This window comes from Glandiceps talaboti, chromosome 4, assembly GCF_964340395.1.
Source record: "Glandiceps talaboti chromosome 4, keGlaTala1.1, whole genome shotgun sequence".
In the NCBI taxonomy this organism is placed as follows: Eukaryota; Metazoa; Hemichordata; class Enteropneusta; family Spengelidae; genus Glandiceps; species Glandiceps talaboti.
Genome location: NC_135552.1, coordinates 7,496,924 through 7,519,805, shown reverse-complemented (window position 1 = coordinate 7,519,805; position 22,882 = coordinate 7,496,924). Strand labels below are relative to the sequence as shown.

The window sequence follows — 22,882 nt, the reverse complement described above, 5'->3', positions numbered from 1 at the left end:
CAATTTTTTTTTGCCTAATATACCGAATTTAGTTGTTGACTTTTGTTACTCTTTATTTGTGACAATGCCGTTGGTGGCGCTCTTATTATCACAATTCCATATTGTAATTCAATTCAATTCAATTCAATTTATTGCATTAGGTCTCTTGACCAATGAGCACACCGTTGAATAACAATACAAATGACATAACAACAGAACAACTATACAACAGCATGTTTAAGTGCTGAAATAATTCCACACAAAACCCCCAACAAGGTTGGAGAAGGTACAAATGAAAATCAAAAGAATGAATGAATAAACCAATCAATCAATCAATCAATCGATAGATCAATCAATCAATCAATCAATCAATCAATCAATCAATCAATCAATCAATCAATCAATCAATCAATCAATCAATCAATCAATAGTTAATTATTGTCAAATCTAATTTTGAACGCTTTGTAAATAAACATAGCAAGATTTCTTGTTTGTCTCACTTTGCCTGAATTAAGTAATTGAACAAATTTAAACATATTTGGAAACTTCCATAAATATTCGGGAATTAAATCTTTTCTTAAATTAGTATATCTCGAACTAAAATGAAGTGATATTCATCTTCCAAAAGTTCACAATGTCTACAAACTCTATCATCTAAAGGTTTTCTAACAGGTCTATACTATCTGCCAGATTCAATTTCTAGTCTATGCGAGGAAACTCTTAACCTTGTTAATGCCTGTCGAAAACAAGGAAACATCGGTGGACAGTAGTCTATGTTGAAAACTTCACGTAGATAAATTCATACTGCCAGTCAGTTTCTCCAGCCTGGGGGGGGGGGGGTGCTGGTGGATTCTTAGTCAATCGGACCGACAAAAAGTCACTGACCCCCTATCTGTAAACCAAAAACAGGCTGATCCCCCTATCACTTAATTATTCTAAAACATGATGACCCATATATATATAATGTTCACATGACATGTTTTTTTTTTTTAAATCGTGATTCAGTGTGGACTGCTTAACTGTCTTGCATCTACTTTATAAGATCCCGTGTTAGCACTATCATAATTATAATTATTGACTACACAGGGTAAATATATTCCAAAAGGAGTTTAATAGCATCTTGACAGTGCGAGGTAGGGAGACAGCTTGAGAAGGGAATATGTACGTCTCTTATGGGGGGGGGGGGTCCTATGTCCTAGGTCTCCCCAAGAAGCTCAGAATGTTTTTAACTCTGAAAAGGCAATTTTGAGACTATTCAGACAATTTCAGAAAATAATTTCCAAGCTTTACAAGATAGCACCAACATGTAAAAAGCAACTACACAGGGTTGAAATACTTTTGAAATATAGTTTGATAGTTTGATAGCATCTTGACAGTAAGAGGTAGGGGGAAGAGCTTTAAGCTGGGATGTGTACAACTCATGGAGGAGGGTCCTAGGGGGTCTCCCCCTAGAACCCCTGGAGGTTTTTTACCCTGAAAAGGCAATTTTGAGACTATTCAGACCCTTTCAGACAATAATTTCCAAGCTTTACAAGACAGCACCAACATGTAAAAAGCAACTACATAGGGTTGAAATACTTTTGAAATAAACTTTGATAGCATCTTGACAGTAAGAGGGGAAGAGCTTGAGACTGAGACATGTCCACCTCATGTGTGTGTGTGTGTGGGGGGGGGGGGGGTTCAAGGGGGTCTCCCTCTAGAACCACTGGAAGATTTGTACTCTTAAAGCCATTAGGCTATTCAGACCGAACCCTTTCAAGCAATTACTTAATCCATGCTTTACAAGAAAGCACCATCAAGTATCAGAAACTATTCTTTATAACTTACATAGGGTTGAAATATGTTCTTAAAAGGTTAAATAGCATCATCATATACATGTAGTAAAGGTCAGCACATCTAATGGTAGTATTATTGGAAGGGGAGATTTGGAGTTTAAGGCAATTGTAGACTTTCTTGGCAAACATTTCACATCTTTAAAAGACAATATCAGCTCAAATTAGAATAGGGTGAAAATATTGAAGAAAAGTTTAATACCATTATGATAGTAAAAAGTTGTTGTTGCATCTGATTGTTGGTTGAATGCATGATTGACCTCTGGGGGTGAGAGAGTCATTGGGGTTCCCCTGGCAGATCTGCAGTTCTTTGCTTCTATAAGGCAATGTTTAGGTTATTCATAGCCTTTTAGGTAATATTTCCAAGCTTCGAAAAGCTAACGTAAATGTAAGTTTTAAATGAGTTTCCCATGCAACATAAAAATGGCCCCGTAACATTGGTATAGGGGCATTAATATTGCATGTATAGTAAAGTCACCAGTATGTTAGAGAACCTTAGGTGGTCATACCTAGTGTATAATAGAAACTGGAATCTGATGAGATGTGGTGATTTGTAGTGTCAATAACATTTAGTGTCCAAAATAGAAAGTGTATTAATCCCTTCTGACAAGTTCATAGTGACGAGTGGAACATTTTAGATAAACTTCTTTTATAAACTATCTATGAAGATTGCCATTACGAAACCTTCAAGTTCACTTTTGCCCCAAAGTGCAATATAAGTGAAGCACTGATTGTGAAACAGCCAAGCATTTGCACGACATGTTCTGTAACTAGTGTGGTAGCTAGGTAATACATGCATATGTATATGTATAGTTATGTTCGAACTAATAAGTAATATTAAAGAATTCATGTAAGAAATAGGGACAAGAAGAAATATTTACATGTATCGCATTTCAGTCAAGGCTATATGCCATTGTAGAAAAAGGATTTTGACCCCCCTATCCACAATTTTGAAAACAGCATGACCCCCTACTACCAATTTCAAAAACAGGGTGACCCCCCCCCCCCAACAAATCCACCGCCCCCCCCAGGCCGAAGAAACTGACCCGTCCCTTACTCTACGGAACACGTCTACACAATTTCGTTTGAATTGAGCCAGTCGTTTTTTTAGAAAATGGTGATACAGACACACACACTTTTCAACCCAGAATACAAAACCTTCCTTACGGAAGGTATAAAAGGAAAAATACCGCCAATGGCGTTGTAGCACAACTGTACAGTTTTTAAAAATGTTTATCCATATGGTAGTCCATGCTAACAAGAAGTGTTCATTTGTTGAATGACTATTCAGTTGCCTATCCAACCATGTTGCTATCATTTGGCTGTTGCTATGGGCGTGGTCATGTTGTTAGATATATTTGCATACATTTTAAAATGTTTTTGTTCACTTCTGTATGAATTCCTGATATTATCTTTGCAATATACGTGATCATTTGGAGGTTGCTATGGGCGTGGTCTTGTTGCTAGGCATATTTACATACATTTTTTGAATGTTTATTCAATTGTCTGTTAATCCCCGTTATCTTTGCAATATACATGATTGGTTGGCTGTTGCTATGGGTGTGGTATTGTTGCTAGGCATATTTACATACATTTTTTGAATGTTTATTCAATTGTCTATTAATCCTTGTTGTTATCTTTGTGAAATACATGACCGTTTGGCTGTTGATATGGGCGTGGTCATGGTTGCTAGGGTATTTGCATACATTTGTGAATGTCTACTCACTTGCCTACCAGATGATGTCGTTATTTGACCAAAATATACTGCCATTTGACTGTTGCTAAGGGCGTGGTCATGGTCGCTAGGGCCACATTTCTCAAATTGTTTTGAAGAAAATCTGCAGAATAACACTTTCAGAAACATCTCACCAAGTTTCAGAGTGACCAAGTACTTTTTGAGATATAAGTTTTTGACCAAAAATGAACATTTTTACACCTAATTTGCATATCACTCATGGAATCATTGTATGCTTAATATTTCTTCGTCCATAGATCTCTATATGCATTCCCATTAAATTTCAGCCTAATCTGCTCAGTAGTTTTGGAATTAAAGATTTTTAACCAAAAAGACACATTTTCAGCCCTAATTTGCATATCACTGATGGAATCATCACGTCATGAACAAATCTTACTTTACACCCCCTTAACAATGTTCCCACCAAATTTTGCACCAATCTGCTCAGTAGTTTCTGAGTTTAAGGTTTTTGACCAAAAATCACATTTTTTTTACCCAATTCACACACCTGTGATGCGATCATTTTGATTTGAACAATTTCCCAACTAGACACCCAAGGTAATGGACCCACCAAATATTATGGGTTCAGCGGTTTTTGATTTTTAATTTGTTTACACACCTCAGTTCAGTTGTGCTAAAAAGGACAAATGTTTACACATATGCCTTCTGCCCCCCCCCCCCCCGGCATATCCGGTATCTACGGTACCCTGCAACTTTCAGTTGAATATACTGTTTCTTGTAAACATCCTGCCGAGTTCGTGGTAAGTAAGCCATCTTCAGGATAAAACGGAAGTTGGAAACGTTTTCCATTCTTTCTGTCTTCATTGTTAAAACATTGTGAAGGTCAGGCTCAGCACAGTCTATTTCAGTTGAGGGGAGATTTCATGTCACCAAAACAAAAGTACAACAATGAGTATTAAAATAACTACAGCAGACAAAGCAGGGAGTGTTTGGTTTGTATCAACGTGCACTTGCTCTTTCTAACATTAAATTCAGGGTGGTTATGAGTCGCGCTGTCAGTCTACCATGTGCTGTAACATACCCTCCCGCATAAAATGGATTAGTCTACATTGGTATCCTCGTTTCTTACAGTTCGACAGGTCGAGTGGTTCGTTGATCCAAGTCATCGTCCTCTGCAGTGTGAACGTTGACGCACACTCGTCTCCTCCTTGCTTTGCGTTACTTGCTGTCACAGTATAACATTTGTACGCGGACAGAAATTAGCAACCATGAGGAAGATGTTTCACATTCTCGTAGTGGTGAGTTATATATTCGTAACCATGGTAACAGGAGGACTGTACGCACAGATCACGCTGGGCGCCGACGACGTTTGTTCGTACACTTTGATGGCTCCAAAAGTCGGCGAGAGTTGTCCAAGTTTGAGAGAAGCGCTGGATGGACGTAGCGAAACAGATGTCGACATTAATGAATTGAAGAATGCCTTGCAGACACTTATTGAAGACTTTGAATCATGGAAGAGAAACTGCCCATGTAATGGTAATTCAGGCCTAGGTAAGTGCAGTATTACCACAGGGGAGAGAGGGTCAGGCTCAGTTAGTTTTGTTTACGAAAACAAACCAGCAAACGGACAAACGAACGAACAAACAAACAAACAAACAAACAAACAAAACAAAACCAAAAGCAAATAGCCAAACAAACACATAAATATTTACTGACAAACATCAACGATAGAGTAATCACAAATCAGTATGGACAATAATGAATATTTGGCAGTATCAAGACTTAGTATATGTTTTCCTGTATGCAAAATAGAGCAATTATGATTACTCAATATATTATTGATGTTTGTCAGTATGTATTTCTTTCTTTGTGTGTGTGTGTGTGTGTGTGTGTGTTTGTTTGTTTGTTTTCATAAACAAAACCGAGACCGAGCCTCCTGTGGTATTACATGTAAACAGATATAATTGCGCCGTCACTGTACCTCCAGTAAACCTGACCTTATTATGATATCTAAATTTCGACAAAACGTCTTCACGACACTTGTAGGCTATCGTTTTTTGCAGACGTGGTAAGGAAACCATTATTATTTACGGCCAAGGTTATTCGAAAACTCGTGACATATTCAAATACTCGGGGGGGGGGGGGGGGGTTACTCAAAAAATGAGGAAATGGAGGAAGTTGTGCTTTTTTTTAGCACAACTGAACTGAGGTTCAGTAGTGCTATAGGGATCGCCCGGCATCTGTCTGTCTGTCTGTCTGTCTATGTATGTGTGTGTGTGTGTGTGTGTGTGTGTGTGTGTGTGTGTGTGTGTGTGTGTGTGTGTAAACAACTTAAAGTCAAAAACCGCTGAACCGATTGCCATGATATTTGGTTGGGCCATTACCTTGGGTGTCTAGTTGGGAAATTGTTCAAATCAAAATGATCTTACTACCGGTTTGTGATTTGGGTCAAAAAATGTGATTTTCGTCAAAAAATAACTCTAGAACTACTGGGCAGATTGGGCTGAAATATGGGTGAAACATTCTTCAGGGTGTTTTTACTAAGAATTGTTCATGACATGATGGTCCCATTAGTGATATGCATATTAGGGCTAAAAATGTGTCTTTTTGGTCAAAAATCTATAATTCCAAAACCACTGAGCAGATTTGGCTGAAATTTAATGCGAATGCATCTAGGGATGTATGGACAAAGAAATATTAAGCATACAATGATTCCATGAGTGATATGCAAATTAGGTGTACAAATGTTCATTTTTGGTCAAAAACTTATATCTCAAAAAGTACTTGGTCAATGAGTCTGAAACTTGGTGAGATGTTTCTGATAGTGTTATTCTGCAGATTTTATTTAAAACAATTTGGCAAAATTGGCCCTAGCAACCATGACCACGCCCTTAGCAACAACCAAATGGCAGTATATTTTGGTCAAAGAACAACATCATCTGGTAGGCAAGTGAGTAAACATTCAAAAAATGTATGCAAATACCCTAGCAACCATGACCACGCCCATAGCAACAGCCAAACAGTGGTGTATTTCACAAAGATAACAGGGATTAATAAACAATTGAATAAACATTCAAAAAATGTATGCAAATTTGCCTAGCAACAAGACCACGCCAATAGCAACAGCCAAATAATCAGGAATATTGCAAAGATAACAGGAATAGAAAGACAAATGAATAAACATCCAAAAAGTGTATGTAATAAACATTCGAAAAATGTATGTAAATTTGCCTAGCAACAAGACCACGCCCATAGCAACAGCCAAATAATCACGAATATTGCAAAGATAACAGGAATAGAAAGACATTAATAAACATCCAAAAAGTGTATGCAAATGTGCCTAGCAACAAGACCACGCCCATAGCAACAACCAAATGATCACATATATTGCGAAGATAACGAGGATTAATATACAATTGAATAAATATTCAAAAAAATTATGCAAATTTGCCTAGCAACAAGACCACGCCCACAGCAACAGCCAAATGATCACGTATATTGCAAAGATAATATCAGGAATTCATACACAGGTGAACAAAAACATTCAAAATGTGTTGAAATATATCTGGCAACATCACCACGCCCATAGCAACAGCCAAATGATCGCGTATATCGCAAAGATAGCAACATGGTTGGCTAGGCAACTGGATTCAGCAAATGAACACCTATTGTTAGCGTGGCCTAGCATATGGTTGGGCCTTTGCAATACGGCCCTCGAAATCAGTTTGCGATTATACTATTACTAGTGTTGCGCCGGACCGGAGTTTAGATAAAACGTATGGAAAAAAGGCGCGAGCGACTGTCGACAGTCTACATGATCATCGTGAATGCTAAATTGACGTCGATGGACGAGCAAATGTGAGAGTTGGGGGGAGGGGGAGTTCAAATATTTGACGGTTAATCGTCGCTTCCTCTGTCCCATGGCTATAAATAATGACTCGATTCCACAAGGGGGTGTTCACTGATAAATACAACTTCAAGGAAGCAGAAGATTTTCGGAAGGGGGGGGGGGGCATGAAGTTTGCCCAAGAAAGTTGAACATTTAGAAGGACCTCCAACATTGTTGATGGTCTATCTTATTCTTAATGATACAAGCACATTTGGAGCTCGGCAATTACATCATAACAGAGAGTGTATCATAATCCATATTTTGATATTTACTATTCTGATTACCTAATTAAATATACTAATTGTTATCATAATTCTTATACTGTCGTGGTTTGTTGCGAGGGGAGTAATAAGAAAGCACAATAACTCTCGAGGCAATGATCACAGATCACCAGAAAAATACATCACTTTGAACGAGTATCCTCCACGTCCCCCTTAGAAATTAAAAACGGACACTCTATAAAGACTCTACACGAAACTTGAATGGGTTTTATATCTACTTTTGGTATTGCAAGAGGACATACCTATTTCTTTTTATTTACTTTTTCAGACCAAATTTTGGCAAACAATGTCATCGCTCGTTACTCTCTCGATGGTGATGCCAACGATGTATCGGGTAATGGTTACAACGGCAACACAGTTGGTAGTGTCGCATTTGTCACAGGAGGTATTACCGGACAAGCCGCAAGTTTCAATGGAAATAGTAAAATCAACGTGGAAAGTTTGCGAAATGCCAATTGGGGGTCCCGTTTTTCAGTGAGTGTTTGGTTCAAGAGAACTGGTCAGTGGCAGAATTACCAGGGTATCGTTTCCAATGGTTACCATACATCGGGCAGTTGGGAAATTCGCATGGGCAGAGAATCGTCAGGACAAATGCTCGGTGGGGGCGTCGTCACAGCTGATAATCCTGCTACATGGAATTACGTACATCGGGTCGCCAGCCGGAATGACTGGCACCACGTCGTAATGACATATGATGGCCAAACACTGAATTATTACCTTGACAACGTGAAACAGGATGGTGATGACGACTGTTGCCATGGAGATATGTTAATTAAGAATACACCACTGACCATTGGCCAGGCTGGTGTAGGGAAATCCAACGAGTATTTTTATGGTCTGATTGATGAAGTTGTAATCTTCAGTAAGGCGTTGTCATCTAGTGACGTCAGCACCATCTATGATGAATTGAAACCTCAGTAGGAAATCTGTAACAAGAAATTGAGCCCCGGGAATGTTCGTAAGAACTGAGAGTGACCGTTGGTGGCTCTTTTTATTGTGATATGTTGTAGTGTGAAATAAAGTGCTTGCTTTTTTATTGATTCGCTATTTTGACATCTTGTTTGGTTGAAACAGACTGAAGTCAAATTACTTTAAATACCCTCGCGTTGGTCTTTTTTTCATGTTTGTCCAGCCCATGCAGTCTGCAGATCCATGGGGAAGCACACAAATAACCCTCCCTAGGCCTACTTTAGTGAATACAATTGCAGAGCCATTCACGAACAATCAAATGACATCTGAACCACATACACATGTACACACTTGCTCTAAAGTACTAAATAAAGTGAACAGCAACTGTCATAAATAGTAGATTTAGTGGCAGGTTTGTTGAAAACAAAAATTCGCATTGTCGATCCACTTCAGACAAAACGTCCTGGCCAGAAACAATTTGTTTTGCCTAATATACCGAATTTAGTTGTTGACGCTTGTTACTCTTTATTTGTGACAATGCCGTTGGTGGCGCTCTTATTATCACAATTCCACATAAGCCTTAGGAGTACTGCACAACGTTTTTATTTTGCAGCTTCACACCCTGATATTGGCATGAACTTTACGGAAATGTTATATACATTTGTGTTTAACACCATCTATGGTAAGATTGACAATTATTTTGGTTACATTATTCAATGTCTTGATTACCCATAATGGTAATTTCTCCTACTACTTTAACAAGTAATTCATTTTGATTCGTTTAATTTTACTTACTGCTTGTAGTCATGGTGATAAGCACATGTACTTTCGATTTTACTTATATGGAATATAAAGTTGGTGATCCTCTGATCAGTTTGTACATTTTGTACTTTGTTCGTACGGCAAAGTGTGGAGAGATTTGGTGAACGATCATTCTCATTCAACGGTCCATCCACTTGGAACAACTTCCATCCAGCCTCCGTTTCTCCAACTGCTTGTTATCTTTTCGCTCAACACTTAAATCTCATCTCTTCAAGCAGTAAATCACTTTGTCATCATCACTTACTTCCTTCCTGTGTCTGTCCTCTGTGCCTAGAGCTCGGCGAAATTAGGCGCACTATAAATAGCCTTTATTATTATGTTTAGGGTAATTGATCCCCGAGGCAAGTTCTAGCTAAATATACCAGTTGACAGCACATATAGTTAAAATACAACCATAAGCTTAAGGATGTCACATCCATCCATCTATACTTGCAATTGGTCATTTCGCTAGAATATATTCATCCAAATAAAAAAAATTAGTATTTCGCTCAAAAATGTGAAAACGTGAACACATCTGTGCATTGTTTTCAATCAATATGCAATGCAACAATGCATTAATTATTTAGTTGTTGCATGGACGTATATACCCCCTCCCCCCCATGGTTGTTGGATGATTTAGTTGTCGTCCATCTATTAAAACATACTAGAATTGTTCAGATGTGTAGTGTCGGGGACTAGCGGAAAGTTAGCTCTGGATATATATGCCCTCCGTTAACTTGGACACGTCATCTCCGTATGTGTTGGAGTTATCGGAACGCATATATAGAGCTATAGTTGAAAGTATCAAGAAGCACATGTGACGCTTTCCAGTTTAATTGCTTATTAACAAGTAACTGGTGAGTACGAATTGCCAGCCCCACTGTTAAAACCCAACACCCACACTGAGCCGAATTTCATTTTTTGGCATGTAAATATCACATTTTACGCTGCCTAACATTAACGGCTCTAAAAACTAATAAATGCATGCGAATTTTTTCTGCCGTCCTCCAATGGGGAACTTGCAATCCAGACTGAGCATGCTCAGACACAAAGGACTATGGGATTATCTGTGGTTATCGTAATACCTAATCTGGCTACCAATAAAAAACCCTCCAACAATTGTCAGGGTAACTATGAATTGATCATTCGTGGTTGCAAACAATGTAAAAGCATTGTTTACAATACCAATTCAGTAGTATTTATTATCACATTTCCCAAGATGCAACATTCAACATGGCGGGTTTGCAGGTTCCCTATTAGGATAGCGGAATAGTGTGGTACTAGTGTCGCAATGTCCTTGAAGTCTACAGGTAGGCTAGCGAAATTAATGAGTTTCATTTTCGAAATCCAGGTATTAAAGAAAGAGAAGGAGATAAATCTCTCTCTTTCTCTCTCTCTCTCTCCCTCCCTCCCCTCTCATACATACATACGAAAACCTAGTCTGTAACTAAAGGGACACTCATCAAAAACTTGTTTTTCAGCAAGAAATTACATGATGTTATGAAAGAGTTTCCCCCAAATGAATCACGATATCATGATATCGGTCAAATCGATGTTGTGGTCAGAATCAAGGATGGGTAAAAGCCTACATATATATATTAGTGATCTCAAACAAAAATCACTTCATGCGAACATGCATATCAGCCAACCACTAGATAGACAACCTTAGAAATTTAGAGCCGTTTCAACTAGTTCTCAGGATTTCCTCTTCTCGAGTTCATTGGACAACCACTCAAGTCCTTCCATACAACCTTGTCCATTGCCACCATATGTTCCCTCGATGTGCCAACTATGACTGTGAATATTGTGAAGTCCTAGTTTGTCTGCAACCTCAGCTGCAGTCATGGCATTGGGTAGATCCTGAAGATGACGTAAGAATTTATAATGAGACGTTCTTGGTAAACAACAAACTACCCTACCTCCCCACATACACACACAAAACCCCTAAAACACACACATACATATATATATATAGTAATTGCAATCTGATTGGTATTTATGAATGCTAGTTTAATTATCAGGATATCATATGTAGCACTATGGATGCAAAACGTCCATGACATATATACTAGTACATCCATTGACCACTTCAAACTGTTAACAAATAACAGTATAGGGTTTAGTAATGATTTGTTTCACAAGAATTGAAATATAAACTTATCAAATAATGCGACAGTGTGTTATGTACTTGTCAAAATAGAAAATTGTGACTGGCAACTCGGTTCAATTTATTTAAAGGCTGCTAAGGCTGATATTACTGATTGTATACAGATGGGGAATCTATAACACTTTTCCACACATGATCAAAACTTAAAACTTTTGAAATAACATCACTGATATCGTAGCTTCTATTTGTAGCTCAGTTGTGTACATGGTCATTTCATTTTTACCTGCAAGAGATTTTGTATTACTGTACAATAAAAGTGCCATAAACTCCAGAAAACAAACTCACCTGTTTGTTAGCAAAGACAAGCAAGATCGCATCTCGAAGTTCATTATCATTTAGCATTCTATGGAGTTCATCTTTTGCTTCTTCTAATCGTGCCCTATCATTGCTGTCAACTACGAAGATTATACCTGGACGAGAAGAGTGATACGGTTAGTTTTGAGTTGGTTATTGCTATGGAGATTATTTCACATAGGAATGTACGCCTTCGGTTGCCAAGCTATTCAGCGGGGTTACCTTGGGTCATCAACCTTATAAGTTAGCTTGCTAGCAAAGTATGATGTCCCCCAGTTTGCATAGCATCATGTATATCATGGATTGTCGTGAGAGACAAATTTGTTAAAATCTTGGGGAAAATCTTCTAATCATTTACCTTTTTTGTTGTTGCTGTGAAGATTTTTCTAAAGCATGCGGATGTTAACGTTTCCTATGTTATCGACCTATGACTAAGGAATTTTCAGATGAAAATTCGACCCATGTTCAGGATTTTTTTCGTGAAACGTTACCTATTTGGGTGGCACATATCCAATGGCCATACACCTTTCTATGAAGTACCCCCCCCCCCCCCAGGGATCATTGCTCAAAGTATGTTGCATATTATTGCTTATGATGAATTAACAAATCGAATGGTTATAGACTAGAGGGTGTGCATTTCGGCAAATAAGCTTACTTATTTGTAATGCAAACATTGGCAACAGAATGTGACGTCACACAGACTGTAATGACGTCATCGGCCCGGGCTTATCGGTCTGCCCTGCATGACATATCTTGATAGTCTGTAGGCTATCGATTGTCAGACTTTAATTACGCTGATAGGGTTTGAATTGTACTTACCTTGTGCGTTCTCTAAATATTTGCGTGAAAGAGATCTGATTTCGTCTTGACCACCTAAATCCCACACTGTGAAACTAACATTCTTGTATCTAACGGTTTCCACAGTGAAACCTGAAACACATACACATGTACACAGTTATGGTGACGGTTCAATACACGGAGAAGTGAGAGATATATGCACAGATTGGATGTGACGTAGTGATTATAATTTATGATGGTCGTACTTTTCCAGTTTATTTTATTTTCAGATCCCTTCATTCCCTTATTACAAACGTGTTAAAACCGATCTTTTGGTAAGTTTTGTACTTTATTGAGCGACAAACATTAACTTGGTGTGTCGTTCACATCGCCCCCCCCCCCCCCAACTCAAGTCGTGAGCGTATGTGTGTATGTATGTATGTATGTATGTATGTATTGTATGTATGTGTGTGTGTGTGTGTGTGTGTGTGTGTGTGTGTGTGTGCGCGCGCGCGCGCACACACACGTGTGTCTTTCTGCCTGCCTGCCCGTCAGTTTGTCTGTCCAGTATGTACGCGTTGTACTCTGCTGTACAAATATACTAGTACATTAAACGTCTTACCAGTTGTAGGTGTTGTTGTTACAACTTCACCAATACGGAGTCTGTATAAAATTGTTGTTTTACCAGCAGCATCAAGTCCTACCATCAAAATGCGTGTTTCGTCCTTTCTGCCAAACAGGCTTTGAAAAATACTTTGAAAGAGCCCCATCTTTGATTTTATTTCAATTTACATATTTCAACAACCTGTGGAGCAGAAAAGGTGTCCTGGTTAGTGTATCCATACTTGTGCACACATTTTATCACAAGGGGAGGGTCACTTTTTACATATTGATTATCGCATCTCAGGGAAGGTCAATATTTTAGAAAATTTGACTGGGGAGGGTCACATTTTACTTTGACTCATTGTATTGTCTATGTTTTTGGAACAATCTTAACAGTATCGGGGCTAATATACTTCACATCTATTAATTAGCACTGGGACAACAGTTGTATAAATGTTAGGTGACGGATCAACTCGTCCAAATTGCAACTCGTCCCACTCCAAATTTCAACTCGCCCCAATTTCAACTCGGCCCATTTTCAACTCGCCCCAACTCTTTACAATATAATTTACCTGTGCATATATGAAATCGAAGCTTGTAGTAGTAGTACTCAGTTTGGAGGGTCTGTGGTATCTCGAGTCGTATTCCACTAATGAAGTACCACGGAGACGCGTCTCCAAAACCCGTACGCGCGGAAGTCGTAAGCATGTCAGTCACTACTATTCTCCCTGGTTATTATCATTATTATTTCTTATTTGGGTTGTAAACATTAAGTTCTAATGTGAAAAGTGATATTCCATGACTGAGGAAAGTTGTTGTCCTAGTAAAGTTCTAGATCTAGCAAACACTTAGCCAAAACCCACACCACTTTCTGCTACGAAATGTTACATTTGCTACACTTCAACGGGCCCAGGTAAAATCATGTAATTTTTCGGTCCCCGTACTTCGAGTCCATGTATCGTTTAGATTTATAAACGTTTACTAGTAATATTGGGGCGAGTTGAAAATGGGGACGAAGGGTTAAAATGGGACGAGTTGAAATTGGGGCGAGTTGAAATGGGACGTTTGAAATTGCATTGGGACGAGTGAATCGCAATCTAAATGTTACTGCAAATTTCTCTGAAAAAATAACCATTTTGGAGCTCTCATATTCATATGAAGACATGTTTATATTATAGTGTGCAGAGAAGGTTACATGAGTGAGCGCGTCCGCGCCCTTAGCAACCAATTGCAACAATGTATCATCCGACACTCTCGCTATGGAAGTGAGCCACCAACGTTCATTTTGACACGATATATTTCTCGAACCCACACATCACATGCATTACACATAAATTTACAATAGGAAAAGACTGGGGTTTTTTTTGTTCGTTTTTAAATTCTATTTTCATTTTGTTATTTTATATTTTCACAATCTTAGCTTTATTGTGCCATGATGCCCATGGTCTAGCTAGATCTCAGAGTCTTTCAAATGTACATAAAACATAAGTATGGCTACATATTACGTACGTAAACTTAATTAACGGACACCTTTACTGACGCCGTGTACATTATTGGCAAATGTCTCAGTGACAAGTATTTCAACTGTATTTCACGTATTTTTCCCAAATAAAAATTGTAAAAGCGGAGACATTCCAACTTCCATCAAAAGTTTGTAAAGCGGAATCTTCCCCTGTTGTCTCAACGGTATTATTTCAGGATTGATTGAGTCTGTCGGATCTGAGGCTATCTGACGACCAATCTGACGCTCAATATGACGCTATCTGAATCTGAATCTGACGCCAACTTTATACTCGTGTTTTTGTTATAGATGGTATGGCATGGCTTAGCTCACCTGTACTAATAGTTTGAAAGGCTACTTGACGTTAACGCCATTCTTCTCGCGCCTAAAGAACGTGCCAACATGTACAGACATGTATTGTTTCCATGGTGGAGTGTGAAAGGAAATCAGAAACTGTAAACATGGTAAAGTGAAGTAAGCGGTGCTCCAAGTATTACACGGGGTCGTGATCTGCATTTTATTGTACCCGTCACCTCAAACACGTGTTACAACTTTCAAAATGATTCGGCAGAGAATAACTATGACATTCTGTGGAAAGTGATTTGTAAACCATGCAAAGATATGCAAATCACTACACAGCGATACGAGAACAAAATGTACCCTGACCTCATAATTATAATATAATATGAATATGTCGACCAGAAAATTGGTGCATCGGAGACGGTATAGTATTTCATGCGATACGTTGATTACATACATGACAGAATTTCAGCAAATGCTTACCCTTAAATTAGGCCTAGGTTCTTCTCGCTGGTACCCCATACATCCATGCTGATAATGATACAGATGACATACTGGTAAAACAAAACTGCTCATCGCGTGACTTGTTTAGTATGAATTACATGACATGGTTTGCCTAGAAAACCCCTTAAAAATGTGATGACGTAATGGAGTTGTTAACAGTTACTGGACTTGGCGTCAAGTATTGGTTATGGTGACCTCTGACCACAAAATGCGTTTTGACAAAAATTACAACGTACACTGCACTGACGTTTGTAAACAACACTCTAGCCAGACCACCTAAGTCACTGGACAATGTCAGGCAATCAAATTACGATAATTCTTGGCAGCAAATGACCATATTCGAAATATAGATACAATGTGACTATTATCCAGTACTGTTTCAATCCTATGAGAAAATATCAGGCTAAGGGACTTTGTATCACACACATGTGGGTACGTATTATTGCTTAGATTGCCGTTTTCTTAGGAAAATATCGTACGAATCCTGCTGCTACAAATGTATCAATCTCTATACTTGAAGAAATATTAAAGAAGTGTGGACATCTTCTCTTTTCTCCTTACACAGGTAGAAATATATATAGTCAAAAGGTTGTTATATTTAGTCTGTAGACCTGGAAAACAACAATCTATGAAATATTACACACCCCTACATTGTTGTGTAGTTTTCGATTGTCCTGTGTGGCCTTTTGTGCACAGCTATGATTACATAATATAGAGCTGAACATGGTTCGACCATCGACGTACAAGTGTGGAGGTGATCGAGGGATGAGGCCGTGGGGTGGTTGGACCAACGAATCGTTGAAGGGTAATTTGTGTCCTATATAATCTGACACAACAAATAATTATGTGTAATCGAACACAATAGCGCTAAACCTAACTGTCACATGTAACCTTTACTTGCACACGGCAGCACATGACAGAACTGGTAACGCTCGCGCTCATGACTGAAACCATAGACAATAGAGAGGGATCCCTCTCTATTGTCTATGCTGAAACAGACACAGGAGTTGCCGATGATACTCCCAACGCTCAAACGAGGAGTACATGTCGAGGCGCAGATATTGGATGCAGGCAGAAATTACCTTTGACCTTGAACATCGAACTCTCTAGCTAGTATCACTGATGGGATCATTATGTCATGAATAATTCTTACTAAATTTCACCCCAATCTACACCCCAATTCTAGATTTTTGATTAAAAAGACACATTTTTAGATATAATGTGCATATCACTGATTGGATCACCATAATTATCGTGAACAATTCTTACCCTAAACACCCATAAGAGTAGTCCCATTAAATTTCAGCACAATCTACTCATCATGTTGTTTTGAAATTTATACATTTTTTACCAATAGGACACATACACCTCCACCTCCTCTACATCCAACACATCCGGATAAGAGAGTTTCTATTTTGTGTTTTTTTACAGGGAGGAGGTCAGATGCCCCAGGTTCAGAGTTTTTATGTATTTTTTAAAGAAAGAATGTAAATAATAAACAAAAACTACCTAATTGTAAACAAATATGGCCAATTTCAATCCCCTGTGAGTTAACCTTACCATCTTAATAGTGTATATCTCCTTAGCTAGAGACACAGAGAAAATGTAGTATTTTGGGAGGACCATGGGACGTGTTGAAAGGAGATACACTGTCAACAGATAGAAACGTGTATGTCTCTCACAATAAGTGTGTCATGGGGTGGAGACTTTGGATGATTTTAAGCCATATTCGTGCTCATGTATTATGAGTTGCTACGCAGTTGGTGTCTGTTCAGTGTTTCGTTGAAGACACGTAATAAAACCTTTTCCCTGAATTTATCAAATTCTCCCATCACGACACTGTAAGACATCGAGAATGTTATAGAAATTGTAAGTGAAAGCGTTACAAAACTATAAATATAATGGTACTCCTTGACGAACTCACGTCAACAATTTTCTTCCAACCAAAGCACATGTGACTCATTGAGTGTGTGACATCCTGATACTCGTACGAGTCTCAGTAGACATTACCTCATTCACTAAAACTACTTGCTTGTACCTTCAAAATCTCGGTTTTATAACTTTAATAGTAATCAATCCTCACATACCACATTTTTGTTAAGACTGTTCGTGAGTCATTTCTAATTTGCAATAATTTCTGACATTAATTGTGTTTAGCGATCACTATTGTCATGTATTGTTGTCACGTCAAAACTATAAGTCACTGTAACAATAAAGACTGTACGTAGATTATTATTTACATGATTTTCCAGTATTTATTACTTTGAATAAAAGCATTTTATCCTTTATTAAGTTACGGCATTTATCATTTATAACATTCAAGAATGTGTGGTGAGATAATTGAAAAAAATATGTCGCGTAAAAGTAAACTTAATGTTTCTAAAAGTACTTTCGGGGGGCAAAAGGCCGGGGGAAAGTGAGGGGGCAACGGGCCAGGGGGAAACAGGCTGGGGGGGGGGGGGCAAAATGCCGGGAGGCTTCCGCACTGAGGCCTACTATATATATATGTTGCATTGCATACGTAGAAGACCCTCTTCTGTAATCAACGTACCTATCAACCATCTTCACGTATGCAAATACTTGTACATAAGCATTCGGGAATAAAAGCGTATAAAACACACATCGCGTTTTTGTTGGTGGAAAAAAGTAAATAACGACTTTCAAAAAATCTTTCAACCAAATGATGGAACAGACCATGAAGGTTCATAATGAGTTAAAAATTAAAATGACCAAAATTCGCCAACGAACCTCAATCGATGAAAGCGTCTGTAAAATCTGTCATTTCAAATACTGTCGTTTTCATAAAATTTTGTATTATAAAGTATCTTATCTCTGAGAAGAAGTTGACCACTGCATATAATCCCCCGGAAATGGATATCCGAATAACGTAAAGTCTGGTTTGTATATATTATACAATTTTAGAATATTTTCTTTAGATATACTAGAGTAATATCGACGAAGTAAGTCAGTATCAGAACTGTTGGTGACATGCGTATCGAATGCAGGATATGAAATTTTGTCATCGACTCCTGCCCGCTTCAGAACGTAGAGGGCGTCTTCTTGAAGATTCTCAAACTTGCCTATGACATCATAGTTTACGTCACACGCAGAGCAAAATTGATACATTGGTTTCCAGTGGCTATCAACCTCTGATGTACCTGCCGAGTCTATGATATATTGAACAAACTCGTGGAATTGTACATGCTGACAGAGTTTGGCTACTTGCGCTGTTGACATCTTATTTGCCCCTGTCCGATATCGCCGAATGATCGTTGTTCCATAATTCTGAAGGAAGTATACATTCCATCTATCTGTTAATTCAAATTTGTTTCTGAATGCTGACAATAAACGTTTGAAGGGATGGCGAACAAAAATGAATTTGAGATAGTTCTCCAAACGTTTATTTTGGTCAGTTCCATTCAGTGTTCTTAGATGTGGGTAAACGGTATTATAATGGCTAAAATGATGAACTTTAGTGTGATGCATATTATTAACCTGAGAGGAATTTGCAACACCCAGTAGAACTAACCAAACCTTGAGCCAGTTTGTGCAGCCTACTTTAGGTAATAAACAATAGATAAGTTTGGAATTGTCTTCATACAGTAAAGCTCCACCAATTTTGGAATTATTCTGGTGTGCCTTAAAGCTTCTTCTTGTATCATTACATCCATCTCTATAAACATCTATACGATGCTGGTAAACATCCTACAAAAGAATAGAGAAATAAATGCTAGACAACATAATATCAGGGACGTATACACTGTTTATACGTCCCTGATATGTGTGTGTGTGTATATATATATATATATATATATATATATATATATATATATATATATATATATATATATATATATATATATATATATGTGTGTGTGTGTGTGTGTGTGTGTGTGTGTGTGTGTGTGTGTGTGCGTGCGTATGTGTATGCATAATGCAAGATTTGGATAACGAGGAATAATTCGGAAATAATGACAAAATACTCCTATCAATATTGAATATATTAATAAATATTTCAAAATGACTTTTAAAATAAATGATCATATGCCTATAAGAAAAACACTTCATTCCAATGCGCATACTATGTACTGCCTTTTATTTATTTTTTTAATGACTTCAATATTCCGTATATATCAAACTGATAGAAGCTGTAATATTAGAAGACTGTTTCTTATGATAAGATATAACGTTCGAAATTGAGCTTTTACAGATATATTAGGGTGGTACCGTTTTCTATGCATACATGAAAACCGTGTTTTGTAAAAATGTTCACATCTGAATTCTTTTATCTATTTATTTATTTTTAATTTTTATTTATTTTTTGATATTTGATATATTCTTCTTTTTTTTTTGGGGGGGGGGGGGGTTTGTGGGGTACTTCACACTTTTGATCCTGGGAAGGAGTACTTTAAGAAAATATGGTTGAAACAAAATTGTTGCTGGGTCCAAATCCTCAAGTCCCCTCCCCCCAGAAATCAAATGGTTTACCCCTTATTATATAGTGTTTGTGTGTGTACATTAAAAAAAACATTTACCTTTGTCTTTGTGGCGTATCCTGTCGAGTTCTCTCGAACTTCTTTTCTCTGTGAGAGCTGGAACCATCCGGTTGTATTCTTGAACTCTAATATAAATATACCAAAAAGAAATACAAGTCATCGTTACGTCACGTCCGGTTTACACATGCCTCTGTTACTTCCCCATATATTGTAACGTCATAATGCATAATTAAGTAGATATTACTTATATTACTAGTTTGCTTACAAATCGTTTCAATCAATAAAACATTGTAGGGTTTTCTCCCGATTTATTGAGTTGCAAACGTGGACTTCATTGATGTTATTTCATATTGTGGTGACATTTCAGTAGAAAAAAACAGTCAAGTTGTTTTTATTATAAACAAATATCCTTATCCATCTGAAGTATCTTCCTATTTTACCTATAAACGGGGAACAAAAGCGATACTGATTTTGTCAAAATGGAATTAGTTTATGTCTCATGATTCTTGAAAAGTCACTTTCAATTAATTTCTCAACTTCTCTAAAAATTAAAGATAAAAAAATTACCCAAATTAAATTAGTCATGAACCAGCTTCTGTACACTGGGGTAGGGCATTCTGGGATTGGCACCCAATAACCAATACTTATGTCACCTTGAGTATATTCTCTGTATATTCTCACAGGGGCTTGAAATTGGCCATATTTGTTTACAAATATTTATTTTTTGTTTATTGTTCACTTTACATTTAAAAAAACTTTGCTTATCTTTTCACTACAAAGTGCCATGTAATACAGTAATGATTTGAAAGAGTGATGTTGGTTTTTTAGGTAAATTTTAACTCTTCCTTTGTTGGCTTAACTGCGATTGCCTTTAGTTCAACTGAGCGCCCTCAACCGGTGATCTTTTCTGGTCCCCTCTTTAATTAAATACCACGAAAATAGACATGGTAAGCATAGTAAAGCTGGTTTATATAAAACCAACAAGAGAATATTTAAATTTGATTTAGAAAAAATAACACAACACCAGCTTTTCAAATCATTACTTTATTAGATAGTACCTTGTAGGGAAAAGACATTTATTAAAGCAAAAAAAAAATAGTAAAAGTAAACAATAAACAAATAAATATTTGTGAACAAATAAGGCCAATTTCAAGCCCTGTGATCTAATGTTAGTAACCAGTTAGGTAGAAACAATAAATGGATCAGCTTTGGTAATCGGGGTGTCAATCCAATAATTCCCTGCCCAAGTGTACAAGTAGAGGTCAGTTTATGGCTAATTGGAATAGTTTTATGTTTCTTATTTTAGAAAGGTCACATGATTTAGAGTAGTGGTGAAAGTGAATTTTCACGACCATCTTAGACATCAACCAAACACAGATAGGACAAAACCAAGTGAGTCATACACAATGAATCGAACCCTCCTTTATGACGGTGTTCGTTCATGTATCGGTCTATCCATGGCCATCTATTACTATCATCTCATATTAGTTCAGGGCAAACACATGACCACTTCTCAGTACCAAAAATAGAATATTACTGTCTCAGTACATCATAAAAACAACGAACATTTGATTTCTTGGTCCACAATATAACGGGTACCGAGAAATGGTTGACTACAATAGAAGCCAATTAAATCTGCAACACAACAACGTCTGACTCGACAACAATTTCACAAAATATTACCATATTTTATAATTTAGCACAATAGAAATGTCACAAAAACATTGCTACATTTACTTGAAACATGTGACTATAATTGTGTGTGTGTTCTTTCTTATTTCTTCGACACCTATGGTCTCTGTATCTCATAAACACTCGGCTTTTTTGACAATGACTCTAAAATCGATAAATATCACCCAACAGTACTGAATGATAATATGGGTCGTATCTTGCCCGAGGAAGCAGTGGCTATACGTACACATGTATTTGATTGGTATATGCAGACTCCTTTCTCATTCAGCGATCCAAAAAACTGCAGCCAGTAAACCACTTGCGATCAAGTTGGCACCGATTTAAATTTCTCCATGGATTGTAAATAATGTAAAGCTGTAAATAAATAAGCTTAATTCTCTCCTTTATAAAAGATAATTATTTTTTAACTTGATCAATTTTTTGTACAGTTCAAAAAACAAAATTTTTAGACAATTATATGACATTTTCATGGGTCAGTGAACGAGGGTCCACTATCCCATTATTTGAATATTTGAATGCATCGTTCGTCAGCCTGAGAGCAGTTGGATATCTGACTGAGTCATACCTACGAAAGCTTAGTGCTTAAGTCAGAGCCTCGTTACAAATCATTTATCAACTCACTTGTTGCTATGTGTGTTTGTAAACTGCCAACACAGATAAACGGTACAATTATCGATAGTAATAGCAAGGCACCAATCAAGTACATCGTTTTCGTCTGCGTCATCGTAAACCTGAGAGGAAAAAACGGTCTGGGTCAATATCATATTTAGTGAAAGATTGTTATTATTAATTATTATTATTATTATTATTATTATTATTATTATTATTATTATTATTATTATTATTATTATTATTATTATTATTATCAATTATATCTTTGATATAAATGATCATTTTTAGAGTGAAAAAAAGAAGATTTAAAGACAATCTATTGTTTTATTAAAGGCCAAGATTTCAACCCAAAGTTCTCGCATTAGGCTTATCTTTATCATTATATCCAGAGCATCTATCAGTGACGTCATGAGGATTACACAACGATATTATTCTTGTGTTCTTGGACAACGTTTTCTATAGCTTTGTCAGACAACTATTTTTCACACCTAAATTTTAATACGTTTTCAAAATGGGCCTTTAAACTGGATTCGGTATTGCCCCCATTTT

General features: G+C 37.3%; 3 protein-coding genes across 4 annotated transcripts; 1 reads left to right on the top strand and 2 right to left on the bottom strand.

Annotated features, from left to right (window-relative positions):
* The first annotated feature begins 4,647 nt into the window (after window positions 1–4,647).
* Window positions 4,648–9,456, top strand: LOC144433531 (uncharacterized). The gene is made up of 2 exons (XM_078121837.1): window positions 4,648–5,058; window positions 7,946–9,456. Exons 1-2 carry the CDS (start codon window positions 4,776–4,778, stop codon window positions 8,596–8,598), a joined length of 936 nt encoding a protein of 311 aa, XP_077977963.1. The 5' UTR covers window positions 4,648–4,775; the 3' UTR covers window positions 8,599–9,456.
* LOC144433532 (uncharacterized) lies at window positions 9,089–22,050 on the bottom strand. 2 transcript variants are annotated; one of them, XM_078121839.1, is made up of 7 exons: window positions 21,948–22,050; window positions 20,069–20,154; window positions 19,029–19,238; window positions 13,248–13,430; window positions 12,668–12,778; window positions 11,840–11,964; window positions 9,089–11,247 (listed from the first exon to the last, which is right to left on the bottom strand). In XM_078121839.1, exons 4-7 carry the CDS (start codon window positions 13,393–13,395, stop codon window positions 11,083–11,085), a joined length of 549 nt encoding a protein of 182 aa, XP_077977965.1. In that variant the 5' UTR covers window positions 13,396–13,430; window positions 19,029–19,238; window positions 20,069–20,154; window positions 21,948–22,050; the 3' UTR covers window positions 9,089–11,082. The 2 variants fall into 2 exon arrangements, with proteins under 2 accessions (XP_077977965.1, XP_077977966.1); XM_078121840.1 differs by lacking the exons at window positions 19,029–19,238; window positions 20,069–20,154; window positions 21,948–22,050 and adding an exon at window positions 15,513–15,791.
* LOC144434098 (carbohydrate sulfotransferase 11-like) lies at window positions 18,360–22,445 on the bottom strand. The gene is made up of 3 exons (XM_078122554.1): window positions 22,343–22,445; window positions 20,069–20,154; window positions 18,360–19,238 (listed from the first exon to the last, which is right to left on the bottom strand). The coding sequence occupies exons 1-3, from the start codon at window positions 22,443–22,445 to the stop codon at window positions 18,360–18,362; spliced, it is 1,068 nt and encodes a 355-aa protein (XP_077978680.1).
* Window positions 22,446–22,882: the final 437 nt, after the last annotated feature.

What these genes read in the sequence shown, in the direction of transcription:
- LOC144433532 (XM_078121839.1), bottom strand. Translation starts at nt 13,395, where the DNA reads ATGGGGCTCTTTCAAAGTATTTTTCAAAGCCTGTTTGGCAGAAAGGAC. An exon ending in ATATTTAGAGAACGCACAAG is followed by an intron (nt 11,965 to 12,667) that starts GTAAGTACAATT and finishes CTTCTCGTCCAG; the next exon opens with GTATAATCTTCGTAGTTGAC. An exon ending in TTGTCTTTGCTAACAAACAG is followed by an intron (nt 11,248 to 11,839) that starts GTGAGTTTGTTT and finishes CGTCATCTTCAG; the next exon opens with GATCTACCCAATGCCATGAC.
- LOC144434098 (XM_078122554.1), bottom strand. Translation starts at nt 22,445, where the DNA reads ATGACGCAGACGAAAACGATGTACTTGATTGGTGCCTTGCTATTACTA. An exon ending in ACAAACACACATAGCAACAA is followed by an intron (nt 20,155 to 22,342) that starts GTGAGTTGATAA and finishes TATTTATATTAG; the next exon opens with AGTTCAAGAATACAACCGGA. An exon ending in GATACGCCACAAAGACAAAG is followed by an intron (nt 19,239 to 20,068) that starts GTAAATGTTTTT and finishes ATTCTTTTGTAG; the next exon opens with GATGTTTACCAGCATCGTAT.
- LOC144433531 (XM_078121837.1), top strand. Translation starts at nt 4,776, where the DNA reads ATGAGGAAGATGTTTCACATTCTCGTAGTGGTGAGTTATATATTCGTA. An exon ending in TAATGGTAATTCAGGCCTAG is followed by an intron (nt 5,059 to 7,945) that starts GTAAGTGCAGTA and finishes TTACTTTTTCAG; the next exon opens with ACCAAATTTTGGCAAACAAT.